This window comes from Oncorhynchus clarkii, chromosome 20, assembly GCF_045791955.1.
Source record: "Oncorhynchus clarkii lewisi isolate Uvic-CL-2024 chromosome 20, UVic_Ocla_1.0, whole genome shotgun sequence".
Classification (NCBI taxonomy): domain Eukaryota; kingdom Metazoa; phylum Chordata; class Actinopteri; order Salmoniformes; family Salmonidae; genus Oncorhynchus; species Oncorhynchus clarkii.
In genome coordinates this window covers 38,790,099-38,806,091 of record NC_092166.1, presented here as the reverse complement: position 1 = coordinate 38,806,091, position 15,993 = coordinate 38,790,099, and the positions used below count along the sequence as shown (strand labels likewise).

At 43.3% G+C, this 15,993-nt stretch overlaps 1 protein-coding gene across 1 annotated transcript in view; it reads right to left on the bottom strand.

Moving 5' to 3' along the window:
* The window catches only part of LOC139376335 (myomegalin-like), a 134,907-nt gene that overhangs the window by 110,406 nt on the left and 8,508 nt on the right, over positions 1–15,993 (bottom strand). Inside the window, exons 2-3 of the mRNA XM_071118747.1 lie at positions 8,116–8,174; positions 6,830–6,897 (exon numbers count right to left, since the gene is read on the bottom strand). Coding sequence (XP_070974848.1) covers positions 6,830–6,897; positions 8,116–8,174 — 127 coding nt within the window. The remainder of the gene's footprint in view (positions 1–6,829; positions 6,898–8,115; positions 8,175–15,993) is intronic.

Genomic DNA, 15,993 nt, shown 5'->3' with positions numbered 1-15,993 from the left:
TATACTGTACCTTCCTATCCCACACTGTCAATTATACTGTACCTTCCTATCCCACACTCTGTCCATTATACTGTACCTTCCTATCACACACTCTGTCCACTATACTGTACCTTCCTATCCCACACTCTGTCCATTATATTGCACCTTCCTATCCCACACTCTGTCCATTATACTGTACCTTCCTATCCCACACTGTCAATTATACTGTACCTTTCTATCCCACACTCTGTCCACTATACTGTACCTTCCTATCCCACTCTCTGTCCACTATACTGTACTTTCCTATCCCACACTCTGTCCATTAAACTGTACCTTCCTATCCCACACTCTGTCCACTATACTGTACCTTCCTATCCCACACTCTGTCCACTATACTGTACCTCCCTATCCCACACTCTGTCCATTATACTGTACCTTCCTATCCCACACACTGTCCACTATACTGTACCTTCCTATCCCACACTCTGTCCACTATACTGTACCTTCCTATCCCACACTCTGTCTGTCCACTATACTGTACCTTCCTATCCCACACTCTGTCCATTATACTGTACCTTCCTATCCCACACTCTGTCCATTATACTGTACCTTCCTATCCCACACTCTGTCCATTATACTGTACCTTCCTATCCCACACTCTGTCCACTATACTGTACCTTCCTATCCCACACTCTGTCCACTATACTGTACCTTCCTATCCCACACTCTGTCCACTATACTGTACCTTCCTATCCCACACTCTGTCCACTATACTGTACCTTCCTATCCCACACTCTGCCCATTATACTGTACCTTCCTATCCCACACTCTGTCCACAATACTGTACATTCCTATCCCACACTCTGTCCACTATAATGTACCTTCCTATCCCACACTATATCCACAATACTGTACCTTCCTATCCCACACTCTGTCCACTATAATGTACCTTCCTATCACACACTCGTCCATTATACTGTACCTTCCTATCCCACACTCTGTCCATTATACTGTACCTTCCTATCTCACACTCTGTCCACTATCCTGCACCTTCTTATCCCACACTCTGTCCATTATACTGTACCTTCCTATCCCACACTCTGTCCATTATACTGTACCTTCCTATCCCACACTCTGTCCACTATACTGTACCTTCCTATCCCACACTCTGTCCATTATACTGCACCTTCCTATCCCACACTCTGCCCATTATACTGTACCTTCCTATCCCACACTCTGTCCATTATACTGTACCTTCCTATCCCACACTCTGTCCACTATACTGTACCTTCTTATCCCACACTCTGTCCACTATACTGTACCTTCCTATCCCCCACTCTGTCCACTATACTGTACCTTCCTATCCCACACTCTGTCCACTATACTGTACCTTCCTATCCCACACTCTGTCCATTATACTGTACCTTCCTATCCCACACTCTGTCCACTATAATGTACCTTCCTATCCCACACTCTGACCACTATACTGTACCTTCTTATCCCACACTCTGTCCACTATACTGTACCTTCCTTTTCCCACTATACTGTACCTTCCTATCCCACACTGTCAATTATACTGTACCTTCCTATCCCACACTCTGTCCATTATACTGTACCTTCCTATCCCACACTCTGTCCACTATACTGCACCTTCCTATCCCACACTGTCCACTATACTGTACCTTCCTATCCCACACTCTGTCCACTATAATGTACCTTCCTATCCCACACTCTGACCACTATACTGTACCTTCTTATCCCACACTCTGTCCACTATACTGTACCTTCCTTTTCCCACTATACTGTACCTTCCTATCCCACACTCTGTCCATTATACTGTCCCTTCCTATCCCACACTCTGTCCATTATACTGTACCTTCCTATCCCACACTCTGTCCACTATACTGTACCTTCCTATCCCACACTCTGTCCACTATACTGTACCTTCCTATCCCACACTCTGTCCATTATACTGTACCTTCCTATCCCACACTCTGTCCACTATACTGTCCCTTCCTATCCCACACTCTGTCCATTATACTGTACCTTCCTATCCCACACTCTGTCCACTATACTGTACCTTCCTATCCCACACTCTGTCCATTATACTGCACCTTCCTATCCCACACTCTGTCCATTATACTGTACCTTCCTATCCCACACTCTGCCCATTATACTGTACCTTCCTATCCCACACTCTGTCCATTATACTGTACCTTCCTATCCCACACTCTGTCCACTATACTGTACCTTCTTATCCCACACTCTGTCCACTATACTGTACCTTCCTATCCCCCACTCTGTCCACTATACTGTACCTTCCTATCCCACACTCTGTCCACTATACTGTACCTTCCTATCCCACACTCTGTCCATTATACTGTACCTTCCTATCCCACACTCTGTCCACTATAATGTACCTTCCTATCCCACACTCTGACCACTATACTGTACCTTCTTATCCCACACTCTGTCCACTATACTGTACCTTCCTTTTCCCACTATACTGTACCTTCCTATCCCACACTGTCAATTATACTGTACCTTCCTATCCCACACTCTGTCCATTATACTGTACCTTCCTATCCCACACTCTGTCCACTATACTGTACCTTCCTATCCCACACTCTGTCCATTATACTGCACCTTCCTATCCCATTATACTGTACCTTCCTATCCCACACTCTGTCCACTATACTGTACCTTCCTATCCCACACTCTGTCCATTATACTGCACCTTCCTATCCCACACTCTGTCCACTATACTGTACCTTCTTATCCCACACTCTGTCCATTATACTGTACCTTCCTATCCCACACTGTCAATTATACTGTACCTTTCTATCCCACACTCTGTCCACTATACTGTACCTTCCTATCCCACTCTCTGTCCACTATACTGTACTTTCCTATCCCACACTCTGTCCATTAAACTGTACCTTCCTATCCCACACTCTGTCCATTATACTGTACCTTCCTATCCCACACTCTGTCCACTATACTGTACCTTCCTATCCCACACTCTGTCCACTATACTGTACCTTCCTATCCCACACACTGTCCACTATACTGTACCTTCCTATCCCACACTCTGTCCACTATACTGTACCTTCCTATCCCACACTCTGTCTGTCCACTATACTGTACCTTCCTATCCCACACTCTGTCCATTATACTGTACCTTCCTATCCCACACTCTGTCCATTATACTGTACCTTCCTATCCCACACTCTGTCCACTATACTGTACCTTCCTATCCCACACTCTGTCCACTATACTGTACCTTCCTATCCCACACTCTGTCCACTATACTGTACCTTCCTATCCCACACTCTGTCCACTATACTGTACCTTCCTATCCCACACTCTGCCCATTATACTGTACCTTCCTATCCCACACTCTGTCCATTATACTGTACCTTCCTATCCCACACTCTGTCCACTATACTGTACCTTCCTATCCCACACTCTGTCCACTATACTGTACCTTCCTATCCTAAACTCTGTCCACTGTACTGTACCTTCCTATCCCACACTCTGTCCATTATACTGTACCTTCCTATCCCACACTCTGTCCATTATACTGTACCTTCCTATCCCACACTCTGTCCACTATACTGTACCTTCCTATCCCACACTCTGTCCACAATACTGTACATTCCTATCCCACACTCTGTCCACTATAATGTACCTTCCTATCCCACACTATATCCACAATACTGTACCTTCCTATCCCACACTCTGTCCACTATAATGTACCTTCCTATCACACACTCGTCCATTATACTGTACCTTCCTATCCCGCACTCTGTCCATTATACTGTACCTTCCTATCCCACACTCTGTCCACTATAATGTACCTTCCTATCCCACACTCTGACCACTATACTGTACCTTCTTATCCCACACTCTGTCCACTATACTGTACCTTCCTTTTCCCACTATACTGTACCTTCCTATCCCACACTGTCAATTATACTGTACCTTCCTATCCCACACTCTGTCCATTATACTGTACCTTCCTATCCCACACTCTGTCCACTATACTGTACCTTCCTATCCCACACTCTGTCCATTATACTGCACCTTCCTATCCCATTATACTGTACCTTCCTATCCCACACTCTGTCCACTATACTGTACCTTCCTATCCCACACTCTGTCCATTATACTGCACCTTCCTATCCCACACTCTGTCCACTATACTGTACCTTCTTATCCCACACTCTGTCCATTATACTGTACCTTCCTATCCCACACTGTCAATTATACTGTACCTTTCTATCCCACACTCTGTCCACTATACTGTACCTTCCTATCCCACTCTCTGTCCACTATACTGTACTTTCCTATCCCACACTCTGTCCATTAAACTGTACCTTCCTATCCCACACTCTGTCCATTATACTGTACCTTCCTATCCCACACTCTGTCCACTATACTGTACCTTCCTATCCCACACTCTGTCCACTATACTGTACCTTCCTATCCCACACACTGTCCACTATACTGTACCTTCCTATCCCACACTCTGTCCACTATACTGTACCTTCCTATCCCACACTCTGTCTGTCCACTATACTGTACCTTCCTATCCCACACTCTGTCCATTATACTGTACCTTCCTATCCCACACTCTGTCCATTATACTGTACCTTCCTATCCCACACTCTGTCCACTATACTGTACCTTCCTATCCCACACTCTGTCCACTATACTGTACCTTCCTATCCCACACTCTGTCCACTATACTGTACCTTCCTATCCCACACTCTGTCCACTATACTGTACCTTCCTATCCCACACTCTGCCCATTATACTGTACCTTCCTATCCCACACTCTGTCCATTATACTGTACCTTCCTATCCCACACTCTGTCCACTATACTGTACCTTCCTATCCCACACTCTGTCCACTATACTGTACCTTCCTATCCTAAACTCTGTCCACTGTACTGTACCTTCCTATCCCACACTCTGTCCATTATACTGTACCTTCCTATCCCACACTCTGTCCATTATACTGTACCTTCCTATCCCACACTCTGTCCACTATACTGTACCTTCCTATCCCACACTCTGTCCACAATACTGTACATTCCTATCCCACACTCTGTCCACTATAATGTACCTTCCTATCCCACACTATATCCACAATACTGTACCTTCCTATCCCACACTCTGTCCACTATAATGTACCTTCCTATCACACACTCGTCCATTATACTGTACCTTCCTATCCCGCACTCTGTCCATTATACTGTACCTTCCTATCTCACACTCTGTCCTCTATCCTGCACCTTCTTATCCCACACTCTGTCCATTATACTGTACCTTCCTATCCCACACTCTGTCCATTATACTGTACCTTCCTATCCCACACTCTGTCCACTATACTGTACCTTCCTATCCCACACTCTGTCCATTATACTGTACCTTCCTATCCCACACTCTGTCCATTATACTGTACCTTCCTATCCCACACTCTGTCCACTATACTGTACCTTCCTATCCCACACTCTGTCCATTATACTGTACCTTCCTATCCCACACTCTGTCCATTATACTGTACCTTCCTATCTCACACTCTGTCTACTATCCTGTACCTTCCTACCCCACACTCTGTCCACTATACTGTACCTTCCTATCCCACACTCTGTCCATTATACTGTACCTTCCTATTCCACACTCTGTCCCATATACTGTACCTTCCTATCCCACACTCTGTCCACTATACTGTACCATGATTGTGTGTGTGTGTGTGTGTGTGTGTGAGCATGCTTATATGTACACTGCATGTCTGTGTGTGAATTTATGTGTGGAGGTGTAACTTCCTAAAGAGGCTAATGTCGGCGCCCATGAAAGATGGTTGCTTTGGGCCGCAACCCTCTTTTAGAGTGGAACCTCTGCTTTCGTGAGAAGCTGGCTGTACACCCCATTTTACCAGAGAGCAGCAAAGCCTCCAGAATTGCATTAAAGGAGGAGAATCTTGATTCTATAAACTTAATGGTTTGTGCATGACTCCCACTAGTAAGATATTTTGATTTGGAATGTGTTTGAACCATGGACTGTTTATAAAGTGATTTGAGATTGATGAGAGAACAGAGTTGGTGGAGGGGGAGAGGTCGGGAGGTAGAGGAAGAGTGATGTGTGGAATAGAGTGAGGGACAGAATGTGGGGGGGTGGAATGAGAGGTAAAGTAGATCAGATGGAGAATAGTGAGAAAGAAAGAGCGGTGTGACTAGCAGACAAACCGGTTTTCATATCACATAGTGTTGCATCAAATCAAAAGTAAAAAAAAAAAAATGTGTTTGGCATGAATTCAGGGTCCAGAAATAGTATTCTTTGTGACTTTGAGCCAGATTATAAGCTCTATAACTGGGACAAGCTTTAGCCCGAGGCATGCTGTGGGGACGAAGCTGTGTTGGGGATGTTCCATCCCTCAGACAGTTTCCCCAGAACAAAGTGCTTTAGCCAGGGATCTAAACAACAACAAAGACTTTCCAACATTACATGTACACGATCGGAATGGCCGACCTGACCAGGAAAAAAACAAATTCTGGTGAGGTCACGTGGTTCGGTCTTCTTAGTTATCGTTTTTTTTCTCTCCAGATTTTCGTTGTGTAGATTTTTGTGCTTTTTGTAGACTGAATAATTGACTTTAACATCCAGGCTCTTGCAACAGCAGCTGGCCTACTTGATCTGCTCCTCACAGATTTCAGTCAGTTTTCAGTCAGCTTCATTACAGTACATTTTGGGCCCACAAGATGGAGACAACAAGTTAACACAGTGAGGATACAAAGGTTTTGAGCATTGAATTATGGCCCAAAAGAGAAAGAGGAGAGCTCACCTGTTCAAACTCTCTCAGAGTGTGAGGTTGGAGAGGAGGAGAGTTGTCTGTTTTATCACTACGTATATCTGCATCGAGAGAACATCAGAACCATTTGAAACATATTTAGTATATCATTACAGTTATTACATAGGCAGGTAAAATTGTTATTGCACTTTAGTCACATTCTTACTACTTTAGCCTGCAACTGTTTCAAGTTTCACATTTTAATGTCCCATGCACAAGTACAGTGAAATGTCTTTCTAGAAAACTCAAAATCCAACAATGTAATAATCAATAAAAATGTAATACCAGAAAAAACACATGAGAAATAAGAAGAAATATGAACACAATAAGTGTAAGTAATAAGAAAACTATATACAGGGTCAGTACCATATTAACAATGTACAGGGATACTGGAGTGATGGAGGTAGATATGTATAGGGGGAAGGTGACTATATACAGGGTCAGTACCATATTAACAATGCGCAGGGATACTGTAGTGATGGAGGTAGATATGTATAGGGGTAAGGTGACTAGGCAAGGATGTAAGGTGAACAGAGTAGCAGTATGTGAGTGTGTGTGCGTGTGTAGAGTCAGTATAAATGTATGTGCGTATTATGTGTGAGTGAACAGATGATGAAGTGAGTGTGTAGGGCCCTGTGAGTGTGTAGGGCCCGGTGAGTGTGTAGGGCCCGGTGAGTGTGTAGGGCCCTGTGAGTGTGTAGGGCCCGGTGAGTATGTAGGGCCCGGTGAGTGTGTAGGGCCCGGTGAGTGTGTAGGGCCCGGTGAGTGTGTAGGGCCCTGTGAGTGTGTGTGCGTGTGTAGAGTCAGTATAAATGTATGTGCGTATTATGTGTGAGTGAACAGATGATGAAGTGAGTGTGTAGGGCCCGGTGAGTGTGTAGGGCCCTGTGAGTGTGTAGGGCCCGGTGAGTGTGTAGGGCCCGGTGAGTGTGTAGGGCCCGGTGAGTGTGTAGGGCCCGGTGAGTGTGTAGGGCCCGGTGAGTGGTGTAGGGCCCTGTGAGTGTGTAGGGCCCTGTGAGTGTGTAGGGCCCGGTGAGTGTGCATAGAGAGGTCAATAAAGATACAAGGTTAACGCAGATAGTCAGTGTAGCTATTTATCAGTCTTATTGCTTGGGGATAGAAGCTGTTCAAGAGCTTGTTGGTGTCAGATTTGATGCACCGGTATTGCCTGCCTTGCGGAAGCAGAGAGAATAGTCTATGGCTTGGGTGGTTGGAGTACTTAACGTTTTTCCTGGGTCAAAGCTTTGGGAGAATCAGGAAGTCAAAATAAAAGGGGTTACCTGTCATGTGACCTGTGCTCCTGGATGAGGACTCCTCAGAGTGGGACACGGTGAGAAGCCTACATGCACATAAACACACACACACATTTAACTAGAGTGGCTCTGTGGTCAATATTGCTTTACAGAAATAGATCATTTTTAGCATACTACATACATACATTATAAAATGGAACAAGAGGGATAGGCAAAGAAATGAAGAGGCTCCCCTTTATAATAACAGTATCCCATTAACACATCTATGGGAGAGTGGTGGAGTCACACAGTGGGGGAGAGATTCGGGGGGGGGCGGAGGGTAAAGGATGAGGGTGTGGGAGGTTAGGGGTAGGGTGGCAGACACATGGGGTCAGAGTTGAATCCCATCAGGAGGTCATTTCAAAGTGATAAAAATGGAGGTTTTACGAATTGTCAGCTTTATTTACACATTTACAAGTCAGATTTATCCAGATTATGAGGCATAATCCAATTGATCATTTCTCCCCCACAAGTTCTATCTGTTCCTATGAGCCATCCACGACTACAGCTGTCACGCCCTGGTGTCACGCCCTGGCCATAGAGAGATTTTTATTCTCTATTTTGGTTAGGCCAGGGTGTGACTAGGGTGGGCATTCTAGTTTCTATATTTCTATGCAGCTGTCTATCGTTGTCTCTGATTGGGGATCAGATATAAGTTGTTCTTTTCCGTTTGGGTTTCGTGGGTAGTTGTTTTCTGTTTCGTGTCTGCACCTGACAGCAACACATCAACAACACATATATCTAGCTATAATCATCTCTTTACAAACGAGACTCATTATAAATGAAAGTTGAGTGATACAGAATAACAGCGTAATTTAGCTGGCAAATACATGTCATAACGGTGAAAAATATTTGAGCCTGGCTGTCAGTCCATCTGTCTGTGACAGCTGATGATGCGCAGGAGCTCAGATTTTTGAAACACTGGCGGGTCAAAAAGTTGCTTTGTTATTGCTAGTTTAGAGTTTCTTAATGAAAAATGGAATCGTGGGTGATTTTCACTCATCAGGGGATTAAGTATATTTTCTTGCTTTGTTGCACCATAATTTAGACTCCTCAACAAGACCAGTGCATGCTGGACTATGGATAATAATCACGAAAGCCAGCTCTGTCTACTGGTAAGTGAAGCAACGCATTGCTTGCAAATGTGCATAGCCTACCGGTGGGTGATAAGCCTATAGCCACGGGAAGTAGGGATGCCCCTGAAAAATCTGAATTTTAAATAAAATAAACTGTGTTTTAATATTTGTTTCACAAAAGTAGTGCACTGGGCCAACTTTTCCAGGCAAGTGTTTGCACTGCAAGAGATCAAGCGGATAACGGCACTGTCGTTGGACAGCAGTAGGCTGCCTTTATGCTTGTAGCAAGCAAAGGAGACTGACTGACTGATCAAAGGGCCTAGCTGCCGCTTGAGGACTCTGATAGATCACATTATAACGTCTTGCCTGGATTTGTTTACATTTATGTCCTGCCTGGTTTTGTTTTGTCGCACGGCAGTTTGACGTTGCATAAATATAAATGACATAAATGAGACATACTGAGTCTGGCTTTAACCATAACCACAACCCTTACCTTAACTATTTTCAAATGTCAAATTCAATGTGGTATGGAAGTCCCTAGGATCCCGGATGGCAAGAACAATTATTATTTTAAAAAAAAATATATATATATATATATTCAATTATGTATTATTATAATAATAATATATTATTATGAACAATACAAATACAAAAACAGAAATATACAAACAAGAGTACATAAACCTGTCTGTGACAATTTATTATTATGAACAAAACAAATACAAAAACAGAAATATACAAACAAGAGTACATAAACCTGTCTGTGACAATTTATTATTATGAACAAAACAAATACAAAAACAGAAATATACAAACAAGAGTACATAAACCTGTCTGTGACAATTTATTATTATGAACAAAACAAATACAAAAACAGAAATATACAAACAAGAGTACATAAACCTACCATATCTATTACATATCTAGATACATTTTCAATTTGTTAAAATGTTTCACGGTACGGTTCCTTTTTTGTTTTTACACTTACGGATAATTTGAAACAAACATTTCAATTCTATCTTAAATAATGTGAAAAGGGGTTTGTTCTCCACCCACTTCATTTTATGGAGAAAGAATCTGCCATGAAAAATAAACAAATGAAAGTTAAATCAGGGTCCATATCATTTGGATCAAAATAAAACATAATATCAGAGTCTCTCAGATTAACATTAATAGTAATTTATTTTCAAATAAAATCTTCTGACATAAGAACATTCCCAAAATATATGATCAAGAGTTTCTGGGTCACAACCACAAAATACACATTTGTTATTAATATCTATTTTAAATCTGTGTATAATAAAGGTCTTTACAGGGTAGATTCTATGAATGAGTTTTTATGATATACGATATTTACCAGACAACAACGAGACTTTGTTCCAGTTCACTTGTCCTAGGGCTGCAATCCAGTACATTTTAGCAGAGGGAATAGTAACACATTGACATACTTTCCTTATATACATGTTATTACATTTATAACAACTATTTGAAACTCCTCAGGAGTGAATGTAACGTTGTGTGTTCTCATGAATTTTGGATAATCATATAGTTGTCCATCATTATTCAATAATTGTTTAACCTAGATAATGCTGCTGTCAAACCAGTTCTGTAAAAACAAAGACTTGTTTTTGTAATTTATGTCTTTATTATTTCAGATTGTAAATCTATGTGGGGAAAAATTGTTTGTATATAAGGTTCTAACACGTTTCAGGTAAGACCCAGATGCAGAAGAAACTAAAGTTTATCACTAATACAGGGGCAGGCAAAACGATAGGTCAGGGGCAGGCAGAGGTCCAGATAGGGTTCAAAAGGTCCAGAACGGCAGTCTCAGGGTCAGAGCAGGCAGGGGTCAATAATCCAGAGTGGTGTGACAAGGTACAGAACGACAGGCAGGCTCAGGGTCAGGGCAGGCAGGGGTCAATAATCCAGAGTGGTGTGACAAGGTACAGAACGACAGGCAGGCTCAGGGTCAGGGCAGGCAGAGGTCAATAATCCAGAGTGGTGTGACAAGGTACAGAACGGCAGGCAGGCTCAGGGTCAGGGCAGGCAGAAAGGTCAAAACTAGAAAACAGGAACTAGAACAGACAGGAGCAAGGAGAAAACCGCTGGTAGATTTCACGAGACAAAATGAACTGGCAACAGACAAACAAAGAACACAGGTATAAATACACTGGGGATAATGCGAAAATGGGCAATACCTGGAAGGGGGTGGAGACAAGCACAAATACAGATGAAACAGATCAGGGTGTGACAGGTTCCAAGTTAGAAGTACTTGTTTATGATAGTTAGCAAGCTTAATAGGGATCTTGCCCACATCAAAGTTGCATTTGAATACGAATTCTAGACCACCAATCTGTTCCCGGGTGAACTCGGGTAACCTCGGATTCTCGCTGAAATGTAGACGTCAAGGACTTCCGGGATTCCTCCTACGTTCCTGTAGTTGCCCATCAATCTGGATGTTCAAGGCGATGAGAGGGTCAAGATCGATGGGCAGCTCCCGGGTTGCAAGCTCATCTTTCACCTCCTCCGATAACCCGTGAAGGAATGTGTCGAACAGGGCTTCCAGGTTCCAGGCACTCTCAACGGCCATATCGACCACATAGTCTGCCACACTACTGGAGTCTTGGCGTCGCGGGAGTAGCTTTCGAGCAGGCTTTCTCTCTGAACACAGAGACTCAAACACCTTCTTCACCTCCACCATGAACTCCTCTAGACTGAAACACACGGTGGCATGTTGCTCCCAAACTGCGGTAGCCCAGGCTAGAGCCCTCCCAGACATCACTGTTATAAGGTACGCTACCTTTGAGCGGTCCAAGGGAAGAGACGAGGGCTTTAGCTCAAAGATGAGGGAGCACTGATAGAGAAATGCCCCACATGTCCCTGAATCTCCAGCGGACCGTTCCAGAGGAGGTAAGCAGGGTTCTCGGGAAGCCGGGGTTGGCTGCTGACAGCGGGGTTACTGAGAGGTTGGGAGGTAATGGCAGGGGCTGGCTGTCGAATAGACAATACATGGACTTGCTCCAGCAATGTATGGAAAGCTTGGTCGTGGCGTTCCACCAAGGTCTGGAATCCTTCCATAAGACCTCGAAGTAACTGCTCGTGTCTCCCAATGGTGGCTCCTTGGGAGAAGTGTGCGTTGCGGAGCTGGTCCAAGTCTGCTGGGTCAGACTCAGTATAAGACCCACATGCAGACAGTTCGAATCATAGATGTTTATTGACAAAACTGGGGGCAGGCAAACAACAGGTCAAGAGCAGGTTGAGGTTAGTAATCCAGGGCACAGTCAGTAAGGTACAGATAGGCAGGTGGCTCAGGTCAGGGCAGGCAGAATGGTCAAAACCCGGGAAAACTAGAAAACAGGGACTAGAGAGAACAGGAGTAGGGGAAAACCGCTGGTAGGCTTCACGAGACAAGACGAACTGGCAACAGACAAACAGAGGACACAGGTATAAATGCACAGGGAATAATGGAGGAAATGGGCGACAACTGGAGGGGGTGGAGACAAGCACAAGACAGGTGAAACAGATCAGGGTGTGACATATTCAGATAGACAAGATAAAGAGATACAGATCATAATGATGCCTTCTCACATGAAGCAAGTTTTTCTGAATATTAGGTAATGTGAATTATTTGCGTTGAAAAGATGTGACTTAACCTCAGTATGTAATATCCCTGTAAACGTTGTGATCACATATCTAAAAGTTAGCAAAGTTCAGAAAGAGCGGGCCAATTTACATTTCTCTCCTATTGTAGAGAAAATTGAAAAGAGATTTAACTTTTGGTTATGAAGAGATCTTTCTTTATCTGGACATGTACATTTCTACCTATCCTGTAAAAAGACCTGGCTCATCAGGAGGTATGAGTACGCTGGTGGGCATTACTGAGAATGTCCAGTCTCCCCTTACTCATACCCCTCTCCATGTCATCCTGCTGTGGGGTAACCGGTCCAAATCTCTTCGGGTACTCATTGACTCTGGGGCAGATGAGAGTTTTATGGATGTTACCCCACTCAACCCCTCTCCATTCCCATGGATGTCAGAGCGCTGAATGGGCGTTTGATTGGCAGAGTCACCCACAACACGGTCCCTATCAACCTGCGAGTGTCAGGCAACCATTGCGAGTCGATCCAGTTTCTACTTATCAAATCCCCTCAGGTACCCGTGGGGTTGGGGTTTTCATGGCTCCAGAAACACAATCCCCTTGATGACTGGACTGTGGATTCAATCAAGGGTTGGAGACCGTTTTTCCATGCTCATTGCTTGAAGTCGGCGCAGCCTGCCCCGGACCTCTCCGCCGTTCCCGCGGAATACCAGGACTTCTGGAAGGTTTTCAGCCACCTCCCTTCCTCCGCATCTGCCCTATGACTGTGCCATCGACCTTCTCCCGGGCATTACACCACCTGGAGAGTGGCTTTATTCCCTGCCAGGTCTTTACGGTGGTCGGACCTTACTGACTCTGCCCTGGATTACTGACCTCTGCCTGCCCTTGACCTGTCATTTATCTGCCCCCGGTTTTGTCAATAAACATCTGTGATTTGAACTGTCTGCATCTGAGTCTTATCCTGAGTCATGATAGAATACCCCTAAAACTATCCTTATTGATATGAAGTGCCATAACTTGTGTGAACAATTAAAATAAGAAATTGGGCATCCTTGTTTAATTCCGCATCTAATGTTGAATCTCTGTGATGTTCCATGGGATAATTTAACAGAGCTGTTACTATTATTGTAAAGTGTCTTAATTACACTTTGAACATTTCACCAAAACCCAAAAAATCTGTCGCGGCCGGTTACGACAGAGCCTGGGCGCGAACCCAGAGTCTCTGGTGGCACAGCTGGCGCTGCAGTACAGCGCCCTTAATAACTGCGTCACCCGGGAGGCCCCAAAGTCCTTTTCATCAGGATATTTAGATCTCCAAATATCTAATAATCCAAGACCAAGACATAGATTATTAAACTCAGGATTAACAATGCTGGATCTGTTCAGTGGAGGATATCTGTCAATCAGCACATTAGATACAGAATTAAAATCTATACGTAAGATAATTTTGATATCCTGAAATACACCTTTAACTCTAAAAATTTTTAAATCAATTTTCACCTAAAATTACATACCCAAATCTTACTGCCTGTAGTTCAAGACCTGAATCAAGAATATGCATATTCTTGATGCGATTTGAAAGGAAACACTTTGAAGTTTGTGAAAATGTGAAATTAATGTTGGAGAATATAACACATTAGATCTGGTAAAAGATAATACAAACCAAAAAAACATGTTTTTTTGTTTAGTTTTTTTTTCTCATCATATTTGAAATGCAAGAGAAAGGCCATACTTTCAGATCAGAGTCTATGTATAATTTAGGCCACCAGATGGCCGCACTGTGTGTGCAACGTTTCAGACTGATCCAGTGAAGAATTACATTACCGCACAATATTTTATATCAAGTCTGCCAAGAGTTTGCCCAAATGTGCCGAATTGGTCAATTTAGATATTTTCCAAGTGCATAACTACAGAGAACATACAAAAATCCTATGGTAATACATTTTTTTTTGTTTAAACACTCCCAGGAATGTCATACATGATGGATCATTAGCTTATACACTAACTTTCACACATCTAGATGGCCTGGAGGGGTGGGTGTGGAGCCAGAGACAGCAGTGGGGTCAAACTGTCGACCCCAGTTACTACATTTGAACAAAAAATAGATTTATCAAACAAAAATATAATTCATTTTATCTCTGGGACCCTCAGTATGACAAATCAGAGCAAGATTACTGCATGTAAGTACATTATTTACCTTCAGAGGTGAATGTATCAAACCAGTAGCCGTGATAAAAGTTTTGTTGTTGTGGACTCTCCTCAAACAATAGCATGGTATTTTTCCACTGTAATAGCTAACGTTAATTGGACACTGCAGTTAGATTAACAAGAAATGTATCTTTCCGCCCACATAAGACATGACTAAGTCCCGGAAAGTTGGCTGTTGTACACAAAGTCATTCTAGTCACATTAGCACACGTCAGAAACAGCCGTCCGGGTTTAGGGAAACCCATCACGTAGAGGTTAATCTCTTCTTCAAATTCTTGAAATCATAACCTGTTGTTTTGTTTGTTGTTTGATGCATTTATATTCCCTAATAAGAAGATTTCACTGTTCAAATTCACTGTTAAAATGAACCAAAGTCCAGAGTGGTGAGTCTTACCATAAAGTAACTAATTATTCTTACTCCCACAGGGGAGAATTTTTGTTGTGTAGACCTAATTGTGTAGACCTAACAATAAGTAGTTATTCACCCATAGTTAGTGTTTAGTTTACCAGTTTTCAGGTCAGCCTTTTCTCATTCAAGTGTTTGTGTAAATTCTTTACAATAAAAGGCTGCTTTTCACCTGTTTAGGCCTACCAGTTCTGTCCGAGTTAGACTCTGGCTCTCTCTCAAATGTTCTGATTTGTCCGCATTTCTTTCCCATCGATGACCACTCTTGCACCAACAAACTATGCAGTTTCCCTACCTTTCGAGGTACAGCCACCATGGCCACAGTTTCTCCTGTGTCACTGAGGTCAGATCATCCAGGAACCTCAATTTTTGCTTGATGAAGAACTCCCCGTTCTTCGTTCCTGGATCTGTTGGTAAACTGTATGATGGTTGTCCTTGGTCTCTTGTCATTATCCTTGAGTCTACCCAAACGATGAACGATGTCCACATTTCACTGAAGTTTGGCTTTTGATCCACAGATGTCAACAACTCTGCATTTGATGTCCTCACCTGCCTGCTCTGGAATTTTCTTGGAGCCT